Source organism: Siphateles boraxobius, unplaced genomic scaffold (genome assembly GCF_051911475.1).
Source record: "Siphateles boraxobius isolate OS27281-9 unplaced genomic scaffold, OSU_SipBor_1 41, whole genome shotgun sequence".
NCBI lineage: Eukaryota > Metazoa > Chordata > Actinopteri > Cypriniformes > Leuciscidae > Siphateles > Siphateles boraxobius.
The window spans coordinates 4,562,529-4,587,570 of record NW_027509042.1 but is presented as its reverse complement, the minus strand read 5'-3'; the positions used below and the strand labels follow the sequence as shown (position 1 = coordinate 4,587,570).

At 38.0% G+C, this 25,042-nt stretch overlaps 1 protein-coding gene across 1 annotated transcript in view; it reads right to left on the bottom strand.

The window, feature by feature from the left end:
• Positions 1-2,122: 2,122 nt before the first annotated feature.
• Positions 2,123-25,042, bottom strand: part of LOC143706211 (uncharacterized) — a 43,291-nt gene continuing 20,371 nt past the window's right edge. Inside the window, exons 4-7 of the mRNA XM_077197893.1 lie at positions 23,957-23,985; positions 7,135-7,254; positions 6,882-7,011; positions 2,123-3,580 (exon numbers count right to left, since the gene is read on the bottom strand). Coding sequence (XP_077054008.1) covers positions 3,485-3,580; positions 6,882-7,011; positions 7,135-7,254; positions 23,957-23,985 — 375 coding nt within the window. The 3' untranslated portion in view covers positions 2,123-3,484. The remainder of the gene's footprint in view (positions 3,581-6,881; positions 7,012-7,134; positions 7,255-23,956; positions 23,986-25,042) is intronic.

Sequence of the window (25,042 nt, the reverse complement as noted above, 5' to 3'; positions counted from 1 at the left end):
AAGCACAAATGACCCAGAGTTATTTTCAACAATGAGCCACAGGAATGAATTAAGTGATTGACACATAAATATCGATTTTGAGACGTGAATGACTGCTGGCTGTTTTCTGAAAAATGACTTTTGAAGAGGTAGCAGTTTCTGAAGCACTCGAGGGATCGGCACAAAAATGCCAAATAGCCAGTGAGATACACACGCTACGCTGACATGTGAGGCTTTTCGGAGTGGTAGATAAGCACAGGTGTGAGATCTGATTGAGTCTAGGATACACCCTGTGGGGTGTGTGGGAAGGGGACAGTCCTGGATGAACGTGTGGAGCTGGGAAAGTATTTGGGGGACAGTTTGAGATCAATGCATGTGTGTTCTCAGCCCTTGATTTATGAAGACACAGCACGCACAAGCCACAGGGCTAAAGTTGTTCAATTCCAAAGCACATCTTCCCTGCGCTCACAACCGGCATTACAAAACACCACAACTGTCCTCAAATGGAGTTTTTAATAGAGTCTTTAAGTGACCATTTGCAACAAACACATTAAGTTAATTGTAATGGTTTACTTAAGGCTTGAATACACTACACAACCTCTGCCCAGATTTTCCCCAGATTTATAGTTGCTGAAAGTCAGAGCCAGTATGCAGATTTTAACCAGTCAGATGTTTCACAGAAAATGGTGAAGTGAACGATCAGCACAGCCTCAGATTCAGATTCCATTCAGTCGGGGGAAATCAAACATTTTTGATATTTTGAGCTGATTGTTCAGGTTGTTTTCATTTGTCATTCGTCTGTGGGCTTGTTTACGCCACGTCACGTTTTTACTGCTCGAATAGCCATCTGAAATCTGATCTTAAATTCCTGGATTATATGCAAATTTTAGTCTCACTACTTTTAATAAAGATGACTAAGTAGGGAGCTTTAGGATGTAACAGTGAACTTTCAGTTTCATTTGTGTGCAGTTTGCGTCGCTTGCTGAAGAGATACTCAGCAACTCATCTTTGATGTGTGTAGCTGTAGCACGGCCATATCTGCCTATAACTAGCTCTCACGCATTTATTTTTTCTCATTTTGGGAAAAGCAAAATTGACATATCTTGCCAACAACCAGATGCATTTACACTCAACCCATGAAGTGATTTGACTGATCGGATTTAAATCTGTCTCGAAAGCGTTTCGGAGGGCAAACCCCCTTATGGAAAAAGAACGCCATCATCTTTAAAACTGTAACAATGTGCGCAAATCAGGATCAACTAAACGCTCGATTTTCGGAAGTTTGTGAAGTATGTAAAGTTCGTGGCTCTTCAAAATACGTCCAAGAGTTTTACACACCGGTCTATTATTGTAGGGACACCAACGTTACATTTTCACTTCCCTAAACATGATGCGTAACGAAATGAACTGTGATTGGTTGCTTTACATGTCAGTCAGACGGCCTCTGGGCGATCCTGGGCCAATGAAAGCTGCTATGGAGTCCAGACCTTCTACCATCAGTCTGAAGGTCTGGCTATGCGAGACTATTTCGTATAATGGCCATTTTTCTCTGTTACCATTTACTAAGTCAACAAGTATAGTGTTTTAAAATCTGTTCCGATTTAAAAAGTCGTGTAGTGTATTCCTGCCTTCTAAGGGATTCACCCATAAATACTCACCCTAATGTTTTTTTGACTTTCTTCTGCAGAACACAAAAGATATTTTGAAGAATGTTTCTACTGATTTTGTTAGTTTTTTGTGTTACTGCAGAAGAAAGAAATCCTACAGGTGCTGTGGAACATCATGAAAGTGAGTAATCTCTTTAACTTAGGAAATATAATTGGCAATATTAGTACCATGAACACAACAAAGTAAAAATTGACCCATATTAATGCACACTGTTGTGCATGATTCATCATTTACTTGTTGTTTTTGTAATCTTATCAAACTTTTCTTTCTTCAAACCCTCCCTTCCAACCAACTGCCATTAAGAAATCGCTTTTTACAATCCAATTAAAACCCATTGAGAAAAAGTCCCATCTGACATCTTATCTAACTGAAATTACACTGAAAAGTAAAACGGCATTTAAAAACGGTTTCATGTTGACTTCAACACAGCAATGGTACTTTTTCCATCTCAATGCCCATGAAACAAACATTACTCTTTCTTTATGATATCATATTCTTTGTTATTTATTGGCCTCTATGTCAAACACACCAACAGAACAGTGGGTGTAAACCATTTGCTATGATTAATATGTTTTGACTTGAGAATAGCATTTAAGGAGCACAGTATGTTTTGCTACATGGCACACTATTTCACTTTCATCACTACAACTGATAAAATATACATCATAATGTCAAACAACTGACTTTATGTCCCTCGATAATAGATGCTGTGATTGCCATGCAAGTTATCTTCTAGATGGTTAAGATAGGGACTGTTCACGTGTGTTTTACTGATTAACATGTAGTCAAAGTAGCAATACATAGAAACTTGCCATACAATTTTACTGAGAAAATAGACAAGATTGTATAACAAAATAATCAACTAAACCTCGTTTTCGCAAAGATGAACCTTTTCAAAGAATAAACAGCAATTTTGAAACAAAGTGGCTTTATCTTAATCCTAATCCTAATTTAAGTGCATAATGATTTGCACTCAATGCATCTCAAATCCCTGTCATTCTTTGCCTTGTTTTGGGACAACTGATGGAATAAAAATGTATTTATTCCTGTATTTCGTTATAATTTTCTGCATAATGACGTACACAACTATCTAGCCAACCTATCTAGACTGAGTGGAATGAAAATAACAAGAAAGCATAAGTATTATATGAATGATGTTGATGAAGTTAAATTGATTACCAGCACTATTTGCTTTTAAATGCCCATAGACCTACTGGTCAGAGACCACTAATCCCAGAGAGATGAGCATACGGGTGAACAGAGGTTTAGGGTCACCCCCTAATGAAGCCTAATCCACCAAAGGTTAAAGGTCATTGTTTATCCACTTTCCTGGACATAAGAAGGCTCTTTCTTTTGTGGATGTTAAACCTCCTTTTCTTCATGCCCTCGGAGCATAATGAGAGTCCAGTCACAGTGAGAGGAGTGCCAGGGTAATTAGGCGTAGAAGCAGATAGGGTGTCTTTAAACATTAATGGAATTTATGTGGATTGCTCCAAGTGTGTCAAATTGTGTCGGAAAGATTATTCCACATAAAGGCTTCGACTGACAAAGGGATGGTAAAAGCTTGTGTTGACGTGTTAGCTGCTTTACACAATATATTTATTTTAATATTCTGAGGGCGCCAAAATGCTGTTCAATCAGTTGGGTCACACGGGTATCGTGCACGCAAGTGCAGTTTCTCATTCTTTGAGAAACTGCTCCATGTGCTCCAGTGAGCTGAGAGTAAAGTGCTGTTCATGCTGCATATTGAGAAAAAACATGAATCGTAAATCACAGGACCTTCCAAGAATCTTCCAAGAACTTTCATTGTTAAAGGAGCTGCCGGGCCCCTCTCCCTTCAGCATGAGGCCTTTCCTCGGGACGCTTCCTTCGCCGTGGGGGGCTTCACCCCCGAGCTCCTATAGGTGTGCCTGTCTGTCATCTCAAGAATGTCCTGCAGCACATGTACACACACATACAGAGGTTAGGGCACATATAAATCTTGTTTTAAGCATAAATGTGAAAAAAGAGTAAAGTTTAAAATAGAAAAACAACTATTTGCCATTGGGGTAAAAAACAGAAAAAACAAAACAAAAAACATAGGTTAAAAATAATATGCCCGGTTTCACAGACGAGGCTCAATCCTCAGGCCTTAGTTTTACAAACTAAAAGTTGATTTTAAGTTTTCTTATTTATACATAGATTATAGTATACTTTTAGATTTCAAAATAGCAGATTTAATAATAATAATATAGTATACAATAAATAACGTACACACACGGTATCGGTTTTAAAATATATTTACATAAATATATTTTAATGATTACTTAATATTTGTTCTTATTTATATTTTTGCATATTTTTATATATTTTCAATCTATCAATATATAAAAAATACATTTTGTTTTCTATTTAAAATGTATTTTAAGACAGGAAATGTATATTGTCTTGCCCTTTTAAGCAAAATTTTAAATATATTTTGCCATTTGAAGGTTTGAACAAAATTAATAAATTTCCTTCAGCAAGATTTCTATTTTGCCAATGGGTTTTACTGAAAAATGAGAAAAACATACTATACAGTAGTATAGTATATATAAATATAATAATTAATAAAAGTTGTCTGCTTGTTTAAGGTTACAGGTAGACAAAAATAGTGGTAAAATCCTTCACTAACTTGAGTTGCCCACAGGCTTAAATAGTTCATTGATGGTTTATTGGTCAAATTACTGCGACAGCATTCTTTCCTTTTATTCCTCTGAGTGAAACTCTTCTGCGGGTAAAACAGGTTAATGAGCACAGTGAAAGAAGAAAATGAACAAAAGACAAGCCTGTAAACCTGTGAGATGTATTATTTTTATACATTAGATTTCGGAATTAGGAATTTAGAAAGAGGAAGAAACGTACAGCAAAGAGAAGAAAAGAGAAGTAAAGAGAAAGCATTTTCCGCTCACGGTCATGGGAAGTTGTTACGGTCCACGTGTGTTTGTGTGTGTGCAAGAGTTGCACATGAGTTTAGTGCTTTGCATCATTTTGTTGACACACACCCAATATATTTGTTAAGAGGTAGGTCATTCTTTAATGGATGCAATTTCAACATTAATAGTATATGGTGTGTGGTTAAAAACAAACAAAAATTAGAGCTGATATCTTGTTTCTTTTGTCATGTTGAAAAGGAAGAGTGCATTGCATTTATGGATATCGCTGTACAGCCTGGCATGCATGCAGAATGTAGAAAATTAGTACAAGTAGTATGCTGAAAAAAAACAAGAAACAACAACTATTCTTTGTTTAGTTGATCCATCTGTGTGTGCGTGTGTGTTCTCTGGCCGTCTCTGCCTAGCTAAAAGCTCATGACAGCCTGAGGTCTCGGCCTGTCAGCTCTACCTGCAGGGGTCTGGCCCAACGCCTCTTCAGGGTAATTGTTCTGCCCCTTCCAACCCCCTTCTCAAGCTTTAATCCCTTCCCCCAAGAATGCTACGGAGGGTCAAGGTGTATGAGGGGAGAAAGAGGAAAAGAGAAAGTGTGTGAAAGAATTCAAGAGCAGTTGCTGTTTGAAACTGCATGTCAGCGCAGTCAGTGTAATCTCAGTACTGCACGCCACCTCAGGGACATATCTACACTTCGTCAAGACACAAACTGAACAACTGTGAGAACGGTGCCGTTACATAATGCTAGTGCAGTGTGTAAGTAAAACTTGCACAAAAAGCATCATTTGCAAGCTAAGGGTACGTCGTTTACAGGACAATGATGTACTAAAAACGGAAAAGTTTTTCATTTTGCGTACAGACGACAACGTTGTCAAAACGATCGACTAAAAACACTGTATTATTCATGCCAGGCCAGTAGTTGGCGATGTCACTTTGTAAAGAAACACTACGCCTATAGACTAAGCACTTAATATGCATGCGCATCATGCAACCGTTTACACAAATTTACATTTGAGATGCTAACAGTATCGGTTTCAAAAACGTGCAACTCGTAAACCTATTTTCAAAAGTTAGCATTTTCAGGCCCCCAAAACGGCATTGTTGTGTAAATGAATGGCCTCCTACTAGATAGGTCTCGGGTTCCCTATTCAAAGTTAGGATTTTTTTTAAACCACCAGATTGCTTTTTTAAGTAAAAGTAGTTCCTACTTAAGTGAAATATTAGTAAAAATGTTATTAAAACTTTTAAAAAATGTTATTGACCCTTGTTGTACACTGCAGTGAGCTAGATCGATATTAAGCATGGTAAATATGGTACTATGGTAAAAAAAACGAGATAAAAAAAAAAAAAAACAACCGTGTTGAGTTGTACAACAATGTTTCATTTTCTGTCAATTAATGTATCCAAACAGTTGATCACCTGTCTAAAAAAACATCATATTTTAAAGCGTCTTTGGTATTTCTTTGGTACAAAAAAAACCAGGAAATCGAGGGTAACGCGGGTATGATGTCATTGACATGGACACGGTTAGTGTTCTGGTTAAAACTGCTCATTTCCCTGATTGTAAACATTCTTAGAAACGTTTGGGATAATGTAAGTACACAAATCAACAAAATATCGAACATCGTTTTAGTGCTTTTTGGATATCTTACATAGTGTGCCTTTAATAAGAAAACCAAAATAGGAATAATACATAATAAAAAAAGTAATAAAAACGTAATAAAATAAAAATGATTAATAAATAATTACAAATAAAGTAATATAAAACTTTAATACAATCAATTAAATTAAATACATAAATTACATTAAATTCAAGAGACTAGACAGTCATTCCATCTCCTCTCCTTCATTGTTTCTAAAAAACACAAAGTTTGGATCAAACAGTTTAGAAAGCACACTGAGTTGGAGTCAGTGAGTTCCTTAGTGTTGTTTTTGTTGGTCAGCTATGGCACCTGTTAAACATTGGCTAGGATGGAGACGCTCTGTGAGGCTTTTCCTAGAAACTGAAGAGAGAAAAACCTTCTGTATGTACAGAATGTGCTCATGTGGACACTGAGGGGCTGAACACAGGGGGCTGAGACAAGCCCTTCATCCCAGCCTACCAGACGCAAGGGGTGATCCCACACACGTGGACCACACTCCAGGAAAATTCATAGAAGTACAGAGACATACTGTACATGAAGACACAAATGGAAAATAACAACTACTCAGGAGGGCTCAGAGAATCAAGACCAATGTCTGTGTCTGCATAAGATTAAATCTTATCTATATAGCTTACTTTAAAGGAATAGTTCATTCTAAAGTAAAAAATTCTGTCATACTACTCACCTTCATGCTGATGTAATATGACTTCATGTCTTCGTCCGTCCGGCCACAAAGGCAGTAGCTTGTCAGAATTTCAGAGGTTCTCTGTACTGTGAAAGTGGAGCCGTCATTGTCAGGAGCTAACGAAGGACCTAAAAAACATCAAATTCCAACTTGCATGCTTTATTTTATTTCGCTGTAAATACCTCTCATCAGGAAACTATATGGCTATATAATGAAGCCCTTATGTGACATTTTTAATTACCTCAAGGAAAAACTGCTTACACAAGACGCTCGCCCTTGTTTCGCTGTAATTTCAGCGCAATCTCCAGCACGTGTGGTCTGGGTGACTAGCCAACCAGCCTGAAGATTGAAGCCTGAAGCCTTGAGAAAAGCTCTGTGAAACCATTTACATCAGTAAGACCATTGCCATGCAGATCTGTACATAGTTTTACACAAAACTCACATAATTCATGAGTTGTGATAGTTTAACACACACAAAAGTAGTTTGCCAGTGTAAAACCTAGAGTCATTATGCCAGGCTGTTGTGTTGTTACTAGGGTGATCTGGGTGGTTGCCAGGGTGTTCTAAGAGGGGGGGGGGGGGGGGGGGGGGGATACATGATGCCCCTTTAAAAAGGTTCCCTTTCATTATTTCAGAAATGAGCTCTAAATTTGACCTGGGCCTCATGGGTGGGTGTTTTTGAGCCGAAAACTTCCACTTCTGTCATACATGTCAGATGACAAGTCTTTGCATGGGGGTTTCCCCTTGTACCCATGTTGGTGTCTGACAACTCATCTCTACCTTCAGTGTGATCTGACAGATACAGTAAGTGCAGAAGCACAGGACTAATAAGACACCACAACATCATTAATGAGCTCACTGAAAGTCTCAGAGCTTCAGATCATTCATTTTCATACCAGTTTACTGGTGGTGGTTGATATTTTTAGTTGGATGTTCTTGTCATACACAATCAACCGTGAAGACATTCAGACTTGGTTAGATGATTGGACTGATGGTAGATCATAACACACTCAGCGCACACACACACACACACACACACACACCCGATCTCTTTGAACTCTTCTGGTAAAAGGGTGGGAGCTTCAGGTGGTGATTACTCATAATCTTATGATTTCAACAGCCGTCAGGATGTAAAAGTGTGCCCTTCCCATTAAATACCCTTTAACCCACCTGTTCTTGACCTCTTTGTGTTAAGATTTCACACTTGACACCTCCGTCTATAAATATGTAGCATCATTTGTTTTTTCTGTTGGAGCAACTTTATGGATTCGAAAGAGCTTGTCAACACATTAAATGGACACATTTAAAAGTCAAAGAGTTCTATATGTGTCGTTTCCGCTTAAAGTTTTATACTGTATTGATAAGAAACATCAAACAAGTTCAAATCAATGTAAAAAAAGAATCTGTTTTATTAGAGAGAAGAAGATGAAAACATAAAGCCCTGTTCACACCAAGAATGATAACCATAACTATATTTGCATCCACACCAACGGACGATATCGGTCTGTTTATTCGAAGTCCTTGGTGTGAACCGGCAAAGAAATGCAGTAGGTTAAAAACAACAATAATGTATTGCAAAATCTTTCTTGTGCATATACAGACATTTGATCATATGAGCTTTGTCCTGTTTTCAGCCAATGCAACATAATTTCTGCACAGGATGTAAGCATCCTTAAATTACCTCCTAAATGATTATACTATGCTGAAAGACTACGAGTCACATTTTATTGTATATTTTCATAAATATTCACTTTTTTTAAATCCTCATGCATTAAATAATCATCATATATTGCAGGTTTTTGTGATTTTATCTACAATTAAAATAAAAAATATCCGTTTCTGCAACATTTGATTCCAAGAAAATAGGCCCATGGAGTTTGTATTCTCTGCACCCAATATAAAAATTTGCCAGCCAAATTAATTAAATTAGTGCTCTCATGATGACCAAATATAACCATTCAAAAACATGTACTTCCTGTTGACTTCTGTTGAAGCAGAATAAAGCATATTATATTATGTCATTGTAACTCTTTGGGCCTATAAACACTGATTTCAACATGGGTGGAAATTATGCAAATGAGACGGACGTGAAAGAAACACTGGTAAGCGTCAGGAAAGCGCCTTTTTATGTTAAACCTAGATGGGGAGCTTCCCCCTGAGTTTCCTGTGAGTAAAGTGGTAGCTCGAGTGCTACAACAGAAAGTACGGGGTGAATACCTACATATGACATTCATGTGAAATTTCCCTAAATAACTCCATTGTGTGGGCCAAGCTGACTTCTTGATGCGCTTCAAGTATTTCAGTGTGAAAAAATACAAATTTGAATCGCTCCAAGAAGTACTCGAGTCACATTTTACAAGAACATGCATAACAATCAGGATTATGTTCATGCACTTTGTAGGCCATCAGATCTTTAACTTTCTAAAAAAACCCATCAAAAAGCCTTTTAGTATATAAATGTTCAGGGAACGCAGTTTGCATTTTCTGTGAAAATTGCTACCGTTTTGCATAACACGTCATCAAGCAGACGTTCTCCAGATAAATGGCTAAAGGTTTTGGTTTGTGCATGGCCGCTGGTTCCGTTACCTCTATGAGTGATGAGTGTTTCCACAGCGCATGCCTCTCAAGGAGGATTTCCCCTTGTTGTTCAAAGCTGCACTCATGACTCACTCTCCTTTAATCGCTCTCTTTCTCATTCCATCCCTCTCTCTTATTCTCACAGGCCGAGGGGGCTTTTCTTTGTTTTGCCTGTGGAGAAACGGGTAAAAAAAAGGACGGGGGGGGGGCTTTCAAGAGTGATATGACTAAACTGCAAAGGTGCAAATGTCTCACTATTCAGGCAGGTGTTAGATGCACTTCAGTGGTCTCAAAAGTGTGTTTTCAGCCCCTACGCATCTTACTGCAAAGTATGATGACTCGAATCATGGCAGTTGTTTAAAAAAACCTCCATATGCATTACAGTAATAGAAATTGGGGGTGAAATGTGCGTAATTGTAATAAAACTTGTAAAGTAAGGCTGAACACTTCTTTCTGTCTTTTAATTCTAATTTCTTAAAGCATGAGATTCATTTGTACGCACTTTATTCCAGTGGGAAACATTTTCAGGATCACAGCTGGCATGTAATTGTCAATTTCTTCAGCTTGTTCCTACAACTGCAGAGATCATAAGAACATGATAAGCTCTTCAACACACAGGAATGTGACAAGACACAGAACAATTTGCCTACAGGGGATTATTCAAATTTATGCAAATAAAGGTGATGGCAAAATAAAGATGTTGGAGAGCAGAATGTAAAGTATGTTTACGACTCAATCTGTTTTGCCTCGGGTCAAAATATATATTTAAAGGTTTTACAAAGTAAAATCAAGTAAAATGTTTGTCTTTCCAAGTATCCATGAGATACACGTCTCTGAATTAAAGGGACCAAGATCTCCAACTAAATACTGGGACAAAGTTCAGTAGTACATGATTAAAGTGCTCAGCAAAGCTTGGTTTACATTCCCTGGTGATTGATATGCATGTGTGTGTGTGTGTGTTTGCTTGGTGGCTGACGTATCACTATGATTTCAAGGCCAGATGACTTTCTGTGGAGAGGACAAACACGAGACCGGGTTCAAATGATTGCATATGTGTGCGTAGTTTGGAAGTGAATTGGATTGATCGGGTCATTGTACGAATGCCAGCTTGACAAAAATGCAGAAATACAAAAGAGTCTCGGCTCTGCTTTATATCCACTCTGTTCCATTCTAGGGAGTTCTTTTTGAGAAGTTGGATTTCTCTATATTCACCATGTGGCACACAGAACCCTATCATAGAGGTTAGTCAGACCGATTCCTCATGTGACATGAGCACATTTTGGTCAGATAGAATTCCTTGATGTCCAGATATAGTTCCTTGAATGCTGGATGCCAAATTTCAAGCAAGTTGCAGTAAATTTGGTTTTCAGGTAATAAAAAACAACTCATTGTTCTAAATTCATGCACTGCATTTCTCTTACCCCACTGGCATTTTTTAATCTTTCTTTTAAAGGGATACTCCACCAGTTTTTCTTATTAAACTATGTTATTCCCTTAACTAAGACGAGTTGATACATACCTCTCTCGTCTCAGTGCGTGCACTATATCGCTCTGTATTGCCGCAAAACTATTAAAATTAAATATGGGCCAAGCAGAGAAGCGACCAAACACTTCCACGTTTTCCCTATGTAAACACAGTTACTCGAGTAGTGTAACTTGACCTGGGCTGGTGACACAAAATAAACCGTTGCGCTTTTCTAAGCGTTTAAAATTGATGACTATATTGTATGGCGGAATACCATAACAAGTGCTTTTGAGCACTTCGACTTGGCGCAATAATATCTTCACTCGTGAAAAGTCCTCTTACCGGCTCCCGCTTCCTCTCGTTGTATTGACGGTAGTGATGGGCGATACTGCAAATTTCTGTATCGATCCGATACCAAGTAAATACAGGGCCAGTATCGCCCCGATAAAAGCATGCATTTGAACTTGTATGCACTTACAGCAGTGTGTCATGATTTATGAGGTGAATGCATCATTAATATGCTAAATCTGAACACGTTTTCATGACTACTAGGCCTAAATATTTTGTGATCTGTGCTCTCAACTCCCCTTTAATTAGTCAGTGACTTTTACAAAACTACCCAAATTATAGTACTAGCCTACTGTTCAAAAGTTTGGGGTCTGTAAGATTTTTATTTCTCTTAGTAAAAACTGTAATATTACAATTTAACAATTTAACATAGGCTATCTGTTTTCTATGCCATAGTAAACTGTAATTTATTCATGTGATCAAAGCTAAATTTTCGGCATCATTACTCCAGTCATGATGATAATTCATTTTAATATGCTGATTTGCTGCTCAGGAAACATTTCTTATTATTATCAATGTTGAAAACAGTTTCATATTTTGTTGGAAACCATGATACATTTTATGCAGAATTATTTGATGAACAAAGTTGAAAGAACAGCATTTATATGAAGTAGTTTTTTTTTACAGTGTAAAACCCTTGACTGTCACTTTTGATCAATTTAATGTATCGATCCTTGTTGAATAAAAATATTAATTTCATTAAAAAGATCTTTCTGACGTCAACATTTTAAACCATTATGTACAGTTTTGGTTTGTTTATTGCAAATAACTCCCGATTGTTTCTCTGTCATCTAAGCAAGGCTTCGTTTCCCAAACGCACTGGGCCTGTGAGCTCAGCGAAGCACCAGCATCGAACGCTCTCTGTGATTGATTGGTTTCGTCTTGTATACAGATGACTAGGAGAAAAGGTTCTATCCTACACAATTACCCGCTAACATTCGCTTATTTTTCCACTTAGAAGCTTATTTTACGCACTGAATTGCATGCTAAATTAATAAAAAATTACTGGTAAAAAAACCACACATTTGGATCGATATTTTTGTGTGAGGATCGATCCTTTTCGATACCACGTCAGTATCGAAGTATCGATACTTCAGGATCGATCCGCCCATCACTAATTGACGGAAATGTCAGAGGGAGAGGAAGCGGGAGCCGGTAAGAGGACTTTTCACGAGTGAAGATATTATTGCGCCAAGTCGAAGTGCTCAAAAGCACTTGTTATGGTATTCCGCCATACAATATAGTCATCAATTTTAAACGCTTAGAAAAGCGCAACGGTTTATTTTGTGTGACCAGCCCAGGTCAAGTTACACTACTCGAGTAACTGTGTTTACATAGGGAAAACGTGGAAGTGTTTGGTCGCTTCTCTGCTTGGCCCATATTTAATGCATGGGCTAAGCTAAGTGCTAACATAGTTTTGCGGCAATACAGAGCGATATAGTGCACGCACTGAGACGAGAGAGGTATGTATCAACTCGTCTTAGTTAAGGGAATAACATAGTTTAATAAGAAAAACTGGTGGAGTATCCCTTTAAGCACAACCACACCAAATTTAGCAAGATTTATGCTTTATAATATTAATAATTTTCTAATGGGAAAATAAAAATAAAGTTAATTCATAATATCTTGTGCTATTTTGCTTCTCATGTAAATTTACCACTGTTTTAAAGGTGTTTAGACCATTTTAGTGGAAAACAAGTCAAAAGTATTGATTAAAAAGGTTATTTTTTCATTGTGATGAAGGCATATTTAAATGTAATTTTGTTTCAGAATGTTTGATTTCACAGTACGATAAATTTGAATATATTCAAAAAATTCTTGATTCTTACTTCGCATTCCCAGTTTAAAACATTCAATTCAAATCAAATTATTTTATACAAATTATAAGCAAATCAACATATGCCGTTTGTAAAACCCCTTACCAAACTCATTTCACTTCTGTAATATGATGTATTTCTGCCTAAAATAAAATATTTAACAAGAAAAAATTTACGATGGCATTTGAAATTATCCATCGGAAATTGATTAGATCATAAAAAGTGGCCATTTCCATTCCAGAATGAAGATAAAACTGAAATATAAAATAGTTATATGGCTATTGGTTAACGTTATGGGATGTCAACGAAAAAAAGAGTCATTTCAGAGGCAGACCGAGTTCAAAAATAAAGACTATTAAGACAAATGATATATATATTTTTTTAATAATGTTCACTAGTGAATCATTCACAGTCGACCTTATTCACAGCAGCGCCATCTTTGAATGAAAGCGAGGTTGTGAGGGATAGACATTCATCTCTTCAGTGGGTTGTACTGTTATTTAATGTGTTTTGAGATTGTTCTGCTGACAAAACACTGGAAAAATATCTTTCCAAGCTATTTCAGAAGACAAAAAACTCCAGAACACATGAGCTGTGGAAAGTGATTTAGGAGCCTTATATTGCTATATACAGCGGATGTTATTTAAAACATGGCAAGTCTATCCCACACAACCTTGCATGGCGCTGCACTGAAAAAGGTCTATAAGAACAGAAACGTGTTAAATTTTAATTTTATGTCGACTTCAGACTTTTCAGAGTTGAATGTGCTTGTGTTTTTCTTTCACATGTGTCAGAGGGAACATGTGCGTGGGAGATTTGTGGGAGAATGTCCTGTGACAGCAGCATGAAATGGGGTGAGTGACAGTGGACAGCTGAAGGACGTCAAACGAGACAAAAGGACAGTATATATGTGCCGGAGTGCGTGAATGTGTAAGAGGAGAGAGTGCATCTGTGTATCTGTGTGTCTGCAGTAGGGCAAACCATTTCACATTCCTCAGACGCAGTTGTGTTTTGCGTGATTTATAGTTCGTCTAAAGCGGTGGCGAGTAAAAGGCGTAATTACAGAACGTTCTATACAGGATTTTTACATATGGAAATACATTCACTTAATGACTGAGTGCAAAAGACATCTTATTTACAGAACCTTATACTATAAATCAGCTACGCCATTTTAATCCATTCGTGCCCATGAGCTTGATGTGCAACGTTTGGCTAAAACACATAATCCTTAAAGGGATAGTTCACAAAAAAGGAAATTCACCCTGACGATGTTCCAAACTGTAATTCTGGAAAATGTCCACACTCTTAGGCCCTGTTTACACTAGTGCGTATAACTTTTGCTGCGGTTACACCTGGCATCCACACTACTCCAGAGTTTTTGACCCTCAAAAACTGAGACTTTTGGAAACGCGGCAGAGCCCGTTTTAGTTTGAAAACTCCAGGACAAAACGGAAACTTTTGAAAAAAAAAAGGCGTGACTGCCAACATTCGCTCCTTGATTGGGTCTTATGGATCCTTTCGTATCCTTCACCGATTCGTCAAGCCCCTATCATATGACCATTACGCTACCGTGACATGACAATAACAGACCAGAGCCGTCTCTCTCAGCGGCTCTGTAACAGTCCAGCCTTGACAACAATAACATGGATGCGGAACTGCAAGCTTTGCTGACTTTGTTGTCCTTATTAGCAGCCATTGTGCAGTTAAACTCTGCATTTTATAATACTGCCTATATCGAAAGATGCAAGCTATTATTAGAGCAATCGGCAACGGTTTCCACTTGTACGAGCATGAATGGTCATGTGACTTGCATTTTTGGCCGTGTAGTGTGGATGGAGATTGCTTCTGAAACGCCATAGTTTTCATTTTAAAACGTCGTGTTAAAACAAAAACGCACTGTTAACACGGCCAATTAAGAAAAGGTTCTATATAGAACTATAAATAGTTTCAGATATATAACTTTTTAGGTGTTCCCATCATTAGATCATTTTATGCATTTAGTTTTACTAAAGTTTTTATTTTGGATAACTTTATGAATTTACCAGCTCATAAACATGCTTTAATCACAAGAAAATCTGTTAACCATGAAAGTATTATGCAATCATTTAAGACATTTCTGGCATAAAGCACTTTGAGCATTTTGGATCTTTTTATTTTCGTTAAATTCAAATTAGTGTTTAGGCTATTCTTTTGAAATTCTCCATTTGAGTTCTACAGAAGAAATAGCATCACATGAGTTTGAAAAGACATGTGGCTGAAGTAAATGAATCATTTTTGGGCTAACAAATGAATGTTTTCATGAGTTCAGCACCTACAAGTTTCATGCTCCGTTACAAACTCTAAAAGAACAATTTTTCTTATCTGAGTAGATGTAATCAGTGTGGTCCTGAATCAGGTTTTACAAACAGTTTACAGTTTATCACACGACTGCCAGCTGAGATACGTCAGGAATCTGAAGTTCAATGAACCCTCTTTGTGCAGTGATGAGGATCCATTAGCACGTAACTCGACACTGTTCTTGGATCAGAGGAAGCAGATGCTGATGTCTTAACATGGCTATTAGCAGGAGGAGTAATCTGCACTCTCAACATTAAATGAAATTAAGAAGAGCTGAAAACTGGAAAACTTGCAGAAAGGGAAAGCTTGTTTAAAAACAACATATGTTGTGTAATAGATGCTGGTCCTCAATAGACTTCATTACTAGCTATCCAGTAGACTTCCTTGGTCAACCAGTTTCATCTGACAGACATTGCTGTCTAACTTCACCAGCATGGTTATGATGGTCAACCAGCTAGACCAGCACCAATCCACCATGCAAATGTAACAGACGTAGAATAGTGAGAGCTGTGCGTGTAAACCTCACTCCCCTAATCTCAAGCAGCGCTCTGGTGAGTGACACTAGAGACTGCTCTCTTTAGCCTCTTTGTTAAAGTGCCCGCCTCCCATGTGGACGGGCCCGGCTTTGAGTCCCGGTTCGAAATGGGGAAACAAAAATCAATCTTTAGTTATTGGTATGCCGAATAGAATATTGAGACCATAAAATATTTATTCAGTAATGGACAGTAGCAATAGAAAATAGTTCCATTAATTAATTAAATTACAAAATAGAGCCTGATCTGACCCATATTAATTACTTTTGTTGATGTAATCTAATATAGTCAAAGTGATTCAAATATGTTAAATTATACATTGGAATTAATAAAAAAATTAAAACATTTGATTTAAATGTTACCACATAAAGCACATTTCCAAGTTGCCTGATTAAACATTTTTACAGCATATTAAAGAAATGATAAAACACTTGCAGTTTAGGATTTGGGAAACCTGATTATAAAGCACTTGGTAACTAATAAATCTCAACATTAAAATATGAACTAGAGCAGTCATTTAATCTCTTTTCACTGTTTCCAGCATTCTTGTTTAAAAAAATCCCCATCTGTACACTGAAGAACACTCGCCACTTTCTGAGTTTTGACCTCCCCCTGTTGGAGAAGTGTATATACTTGAGCATGTCACTCAGGACTGAGGTCAGGAGGTGAGGTCACTCCTTAAGGAACCAACCAAAGAGCAAAGACAAAGAGCATCCTCCTTTAAAAGACCAAAGGAAAGGAGACGAGAGACAGACAGATGCACTATCTGAGGTTTTAAATAAAATTAAGTGCAGCCTTTATCAAGTTTACCTAAGACAATTCGTCTTTAACTTCTCAAACAAAGAGCTCACATTGATGAAGTATTCAGATTGCATGAATCAAAAGCATTGAAGCTGATGACATCTTTTTTCTTATCTTTTAAACCCCCCGAATTGGGTGTTTAGTGATAATTAAAGGTAAATGTTGTTATTGCCCAATGTTTTCCTCTCCGTTTAAATGAGCATGATCAATACGCTTTTGTAAGAGCAGTTATGTCAATTCTAAACACACTTGAGGTAGGCTGTCATATATTGTGTAAACGTACATTACTGCCAAATCACTTATAACTTAATTAATAACTTGGTTAGAGCTGCAATGTAGTCATCAAAATAAACTCATGGTTGGTGGATGAATCATGAGAACCACAAAGAAAGTTCAGTATGCGGTTCATTCTTAGAATCCTTCTGAGCGTTTCCCTTCAGAGAATTTGCATTGAGGTCATTTTCAACTTCAGTATTAAAACAAATGAATTGATGTTATGATACATAGGTGAAGCTTACATTAACATATAAGGGTCAAGAAAAATAAAATGAATAATATTTTGCATAAAGAAATAAAATGTAAAGACCATCAAGATTATTTTTATGATAGTTAAGCACAATTTCACCAAAAATCTTTCACCCATTTTTATTATTGTCACAAAAATATGAAAACCTTTTCATTTTTGTCTCTTTTTCTTGTAAATACTAATAATCTAATGATTAACATTCATTTTTTTAAGTTAATAAGCTCCACAGATTCATTTAATTAAACTCTAAATCTTGGTTTTTACTACACAAGCATGTTAATTGCACTAACTTGAAATTTTGAGTAAGCTAACTCATACAATTTGATTGATTCCTCCCATTCCTGTGGTCCCTGTGTCCAGTCCATAAATACACAAGTGAAATTTATAGGGGACATGCGACGAGTGTGTCTCAGTACTCAGGTTTTGAAACACTGATATATACCCGTCTCAAAATAACTTAGTGTGGTTCAGACGTCATCACTACAGAGGGCGGTCCCTGAATATGACAGTGTCAACCTTTGTGTGCATGGTAACACTGAATAACATTTACATCCCCAGATCTTAGTTTGTGTCACATTATGTGTGCTGATGAACTGTCCACCTTGCTCCCTGCGGAGAGAAGCTCCTGTCCAAACAAAATCCTGTTATCGGAGGGAGCTCATCTGGACAAATGTTTGTTTGTGCCTTTCGGATGTCGTTTCTCTTAGCACTGTTGAGATAAACGAGAGAAGGAGAGTGATGGAGACAGAAGGGAAAGTCAAGCATGAGCGATTCAGGAGTGACCCTTTAATGAAGCAGCTCTGATCACCTTCACAGACGCTGAGCGAGCTGCAAACAGAATGACACATTTAACACTTTTTTTGCGTATACATGCAAACGTCCCCACCATGATGCCAGGATGTAGCTAGTTGGTGCCTAAGACATTATGAGAGTTTTTTTTAGCATGTTCCTATGTGGTTCCTAAAGCTTTACTAGGTCAGTGCTTACTGGACCAAGTCAAAAAGACCATTGCCAAAGTCTATGATATTCTGGTCTCTATGTAACCGGTCCTACTTGACCCACTACGAGCGGGATTCGAACCTAACAAGGATGCTAAAGACTTCAGTCTCTAGCGTCAGTCGCTCATGCACCTCTTGAGGCCAGGGGAGTGAGGTTTACTTGCACAGCTCTTACTACCTGGCCTCAGTTACACTCACCACCTTAATCCTCACATCTATCCGGGTCACGGCACCAAATGTAACCTGTCCTACTCAAACCGTTCCGAGCAGGATTAGAACTGGCGTTTCCGGCATGGGAGGCAGGTGCGCTAACAAGGATCCTAAGAAGCCATGAGTATAGTATGAGTACAGTAATATAGTTAACTAAGCAAACACCAATAAAACCCCCAGAACACTTCAAAATATGTAAATGTCAAGAAATTAATAAATGTTTAAACCATCCAACATGAACTTCCTGGACTTCAAGACTCTCTTCATGGTAACAGCATTGGAAACATCCTTGCTGGCCTGTAGTTCAGTGGTGAGACAACAGAGAGCAGCCCACAATGGTAACACAAATAAACATCTCCACATATATGTGTGCGATTTCCATTTAGTGTAGGCTTTTGCCGTAATACGTAGGCCCTTTGTTGTTTGCTGCGTAGGTTCTCTCTCATAAACCACAGACCAGTGCTTTATTTTCATTCATGCCTTCAGTTGGCTCTTTCTTGCCAAAGTGGTGCAGGAGGAGGATAAATTGACTTTCTGAAAGAAAGATGCAGACCATGAAATATTAAGCACAAGTACTTATTGTTCGTCTGTAAAATGCAGTATGATCAAAGGACGTTTGTAGTGACTCAGGTCTTGTCTTCACACATTTTATAGATGGCTGCCAATTCTGTCTCATGGTTTACAACAACTATGTGTGAACGGATAGAGAAACGTGGCCAAGATGAAAGAGGGGCTTGCGTGAATTGATCTGTGGTGTGAAAAACTGTGTGGGGGTCTTAGGGTATGTGCATTAATGACCGAAGAAAGAAATGGCCCCTTTCTAATGAATTCCCCTCGTTTTAAACGCCAATCTTATTGTAACTTACTCGCAGTAGTATGACAGTTCCAATCTTACCAGATGAATGCAACAACTAGCACACATCATACTCAGCACACTTGATCCAGAGCATTTCTGCCCCTTCAAGTGGTAAAAATACTGTGCTTTTACAGCGACTAATGCTGTAACTGGTAACTTTACTGTATCTAGGCCGAGCAGAGGAGGATGGATGTCCTTTTTGAGCCATTGTTCCTCCTACAGTTTCTTCATAACTCTGTGTTTTCCCTTACATCTGTTAAGGCCAATTTACAGCAAAACCAGGTTAAAAAGGCAGCGTGATAATGCCCTACATTCAGTCATAACATATGTAATGCAAGACACAACAAAACTTAACATGCAAATTTGACGCACTTTTTATGAATCTCATAAAACTAGTACCTAGACGTTGAAGAAACCAATTAAAACATTTGATCTGAAAACGACTGACATTAACATATAGATACAAATTTAGTACAACATCAAATCGATTATAGTAAAAAAGCAATATTCTACTTAGAAAAAGTGAGAAGTCCATTATTATCAAATTCAGTTTAAAGGTTTCCTGGAGAATTTCATGTAAATCCACAGGTAAAACTGATCTGTCTGCATAATACAGTGGACAAACAGCATTGATCTATGACAGAGCGAGGTCACATATAGTAAAACTAAATTCATCCAGAATTAACGTGAAACCGCAGAAACCACATCAAAAACAGGAAGTACTCTCTTCGCTGACAGGAAGTGGGTAAAAAGCGAAGGTATAAACACATGCGAACACTTTGCTGCATGTGTATGTACATTTGGAGGTATACGAATTTGTTCGTTAGATGAGAACTAGTTGTTGCATTCATCTGGTAAGATTGGAACTGTCATACTACTTGAGTTGCAAACTAAATCTGAGAACCTCTGAGCCACATCCTCTTTCCTGATACACCTTTCCCTGCAGCGTTAGTGCTCTCATAGTACTGCCTAGTGTAGTCATTTTACACACTTTTTGTTCAGTATTAAATGACGGTAACTAAGCACACATTACTATTGCTTTCACTCATGTGTAGGTTTAGGGATTTATACAAACACCTAACCTTAAGCAAACTTAACTATCACATCTTACACTTTTTGTTGAGGATAGATGTGCTTTTACTTTTCTACGTGATCAACTTTACGATTTCACCTTAAAACATAAAACAAAAAAAAAGGGGGAAAAAAAAGCCCAGACAACCACCAAGAACATCTCATAGCTGCACTGCAACTATTCTGGCAACCACTCAAAATACTCTAGCAACTGCATAAAAAAACGCACTGACAACCAACAAGAACACAATAGCAAACTGCATAGTAAAGCACTGGCAATAACCCAGAACACTCAAACTGCATAGTAACAACCTGGGCATCTAGAACATCTTATCAACTATCTAGTGACGCTTCTGGCAACCCCCCTGAACACCCAAGCAATTGCATAACAACAACCTGGCCACTCAGAACATCCTAGCAACTGCATAAATTCAACCTGGCCACCTAGTACCTGGCCACCTAGCCCTAGGGGGTGGTGATGGCGCAGTGGATAAGACACATGCCTTTGGTGTGAGAGACCCGGGTTTGAATCCACGAGTGAGACACGAATGTGTCCCTGAGCAAGACACTTAACCCCTAGTTGCTCCAGAGGCATATCTAGCAATTGTAAGTCGCTTTGGATAAAAGCGTCAGCTAAATGAATAAATGTAAATGTAAATGTAGAACACTTTGTCAACTGTATAGCAATGTCTTGGCAACCACCAAGAACATTACAGAAACTGCATAGCAATGCCCTGGCAACCATCCAGAACACAATAGGAACTGCATAGCAACAACCTGGCTACTAAGAACACCTTATCAATTGTATAGCAACACACTGGCAACCACCAGAACACCCTGGCAACCACCAGAACACCCTAACAACTGCATAACAAAATTCTGGCAACTCAAAACATCCTAGCAACTGCATAACAACAACCTGACCACCTAGAACTCCTCATTAACTGTATAGCAACGCCCTGGCAATCCCCCAGAACAGTCAAGCAACTGCATTGCAACAACCTGGCCACCCAGAACATCCTTACATCTGCATAACAATGGCCTGGCAACCCCGCCAAAACAATAGGATCAGGGGTGCGTTTCCAGAAAGCATCTTTAGCCAACTATGGTCAGAAGCTCCGTCATTATCAGCATAGTTGAACGAGTTGGTGTTTCCCGAAACCATCGCTCCAACGAACATTCGCAAACAGCATCGCAAAGTTGTGTGGTTGAAATGACAGATCAAGCTGTGGTTAGAAGCATAGTTTATAGATTGCATGACATGTGGACTTAATAAATACGTATCTTGAGCAAAATAAGCAAGCTGATATTCAGTACAACCCATGTACTTTATTAAGAATACATAACAATATCATTTACATCTTTGAGTTTGTCCAGATATTTAAAGTACCGTTCTTGAAGAGAGAGATTGTGAGATTGTGGTTGGGTCTCAGCAGCAGGAGGGATGTAGAGGTCAGTAAGCAGGGCTGAGTTGAGTGGGGGACGGAGGGGGGTGACTCTGGGACGCAAGAATCACTGTCTTCATGTTTTTTATCATTTACGCCCGTGTTATGGAAATCATTATGAACAGCAGCTACGCTAATTATTTTCCCTTTTTGTTTTTCTGCTGTTATCTCGGGACGCGAGTCCCGAGAAAAACGGCGTTCGTCAGCTCCAGTTTGTATCCAGCCTTTCACAGAGACTTCAGATACGCCAATCACAAAGCCTGTGAAGAGACGACTCAACACCGGCGATATGGACCCTCTATGGTGGACGGCACTGATCCTCAACAACTCGTCTCAACACCGGCGTGATTACTTGGACTTCCAAAAGATGGGAATGGATAAATATTCTAAATGTTCCGATCCAATCTGACTTGTAATGCTGCCCGAATCATAAATCATGCACTGTTCCTTCGTTGGCCAGAGGAGAACTGGCCCTCCGACTGAGTCTGGTTTCTCCCAAGGTTTTTTTCTCCATTCTGTCACCTGATGGAGTTTTGGTTCCTTGCCACTGTTGCCTTGGCTTTTGGCTGGCTTAGTTGGGGACATTTAATATTCAATAATATTATTGATCTGCCTTACTTAAGGTGGACGTTGACTCAATTTTCTTTTAGAAACAAACTCTGTTATATTATTTTCATGTTATCACTGTGAAGCTGCTTTGATACAATCTGTATTGTAAAAAGCGCTATATAAATAAAGGTGACTTGACTTGACTTGACTTGAAGACTGTGCATGTGCGAACGTGCTCTATTATGTAAGGACGAGCGATTGAATCTGGAAATAAAGCAAAATAACTGAGAAAAATGAGAAATAGTCCTCAGATGCCATGTCTGTAATTTATATCAAATCATCTGGCATTAATTAGATATCAAACAGTTTCATTAAAAGAAGTTATTACTCAACCACGTGCGTGACATCATAAACTAACGTGGTTGAACGACCACTTTGCGACAGTACGGTTTCGGGAAACAGTTGGGACTAGCTAGTTGATTTCTCCAACGATGCATCGTACTATGGTAGTGAAGCATCGAGTTACGTCGTTGTACGGGAAACGCACCCCTGCATAGCAACACCCTGGCAACAATCCAAAGAATCCAAGCAACTACATAGCAATGACCTGGCAAACGCCTATTATATCTTAGGATTGTGGCATGGGCAAAAACCGACTAAATCGTTTGTTTTCACAACATGTCAAAATCAAGTTGAAAATGTTGTAGGGCCTACACATTGAAAACGTACAATACAGATCAAAATAAATTTGCAACACATATAGACTGTCCAAATTTAAAAATGCTTTTGTTTGATTATAAAGCCCACTTGTAAATTCAATATATTCATTTATTTAAACTACAACTCCATCAAGACTGTCATCATGAAAGTAGGTCAATGAATTCCCCTCTGCCAACACAACTGTCACTGTGTCCTTGCTGCTCCTTGTCTAAACAGAAGGGAGATTTTCAAAATGATTTGGGTTACACTTTTATGTTACACACACCATTATGTTTACACTTTTGGTATGGCTAAGGCATATGACTAGCGCTCAAGCGTTACAATATACAAGGATCCTGTTTTGACCTCCCATTAGCCGGCTGTTGAGCAGAGGGGATTCTCTCTCGGAGACTTCACTTTACCTGTGGCACAGATATCGCCAACGCCTTAGCAATGGATATCTTGACCTATTGTATTTTATAGTCCTTAGGTCTGGATAATTTGCCAAGAAATAACTATTGCCTCTTATTGCTCTATTGTTGCTCACATTGTGTTCTTGAACCTTAGCTATCAACCTTCTATAATAATATTTTACAATTGATGTGCTGTTGTCCTCAGAACATTGAGTCATCTAGCTTCCAGATGCTTTCTGTTTTTGTCCTTATCTTATTCTAGCTGGTTGTTTATGCTGTATTGTAAATTAATGTGTCATATCGCTGTCTCTATGCTAACACGATAGTGTTTCAGATGCCTCTGGCCAGTGGAGATATAGATAACTAAAAACCTTTATCCTTAACTGAATCTTTAAAGGAACAATCACACAAAAACGAAACATTTACTCACCCTTGTGTCATCCCAAAACTGACTTTCTTCTGCAGAACACAAAACAACATATTTGAAAGAATGACTCAACTATTTTTTGCCAAAATGACAATACAACAAACAGAGAAATGGAGGGATGTATTAAAGCAACACCAAGGAACTTTTCCTCTGCGGTCAACCCACAGGTTGGAAGCGGAATTGTCCATTACTACTGTCGTAAATAATTTAGCCTACCGCAACCTACTGTCGCACGCGCACGCTCGCTGTTTATCCAGCACCTGCTTTCGAATCAACAATGGCCACAGACAAGGTAGAGTATGATGCATGATTTTATGAAAGACATCACAAACGAAGAAAAACTATGTATGCCGTAAAGCAGTCGAATTTTGTAGTTCTTTTTGTGCTCCAGTTACTACCCGAAACCCAAAGTTACATAGTGCCAGTAAAAGCGATACAGACCACGTCAGGCTATGGCAGACGTGTCATTTAACCTATTGTAAGTCGATGTACCATCACAAAACTACATAGCGTTACTTTAATATTTTCACACAAAAAAACAAACAAAATTGGTCATTTGACGGACACAATTGGTTGTCCTGTGTCACGCCAAGTTTGAATACACGAAAGCGCAAAATGAGATTCAAAAGCGTAGATTATCAGTGAATAATGCCTAAAATGGAAATACTTTACAATAAGGGTGTATAATATATATATATATATATATATATATAAAATAAATTCTACATTAATACTGTAAAAGATTAACAAAAGCACTAAAATTTAAAAAAAATATATATATATTATTGTTCATTGTTAGTTCATGATACCTAATGCATGAAGTGTTAATGTATGCATAAGAACATATACTTTTTATGTTTTTTTGTCCTTTTTAGAGCTTGAAAATATAAATCACCACTTTCACTGTATGAATCAGTGGAGCATTAACATTCTTCAAAATGTCTTCTCTCATGATTCACAGAAGTAAAAATACAGGTTTGGAAAAACATGAGAGTCAGTGAATGATGACAGAATGTCATAAATATGAATCTAATCAATAATCAGTGTGTGCTGCGAGGGATTTGCACTTCTGCGGCTGCTGGAGTGGAT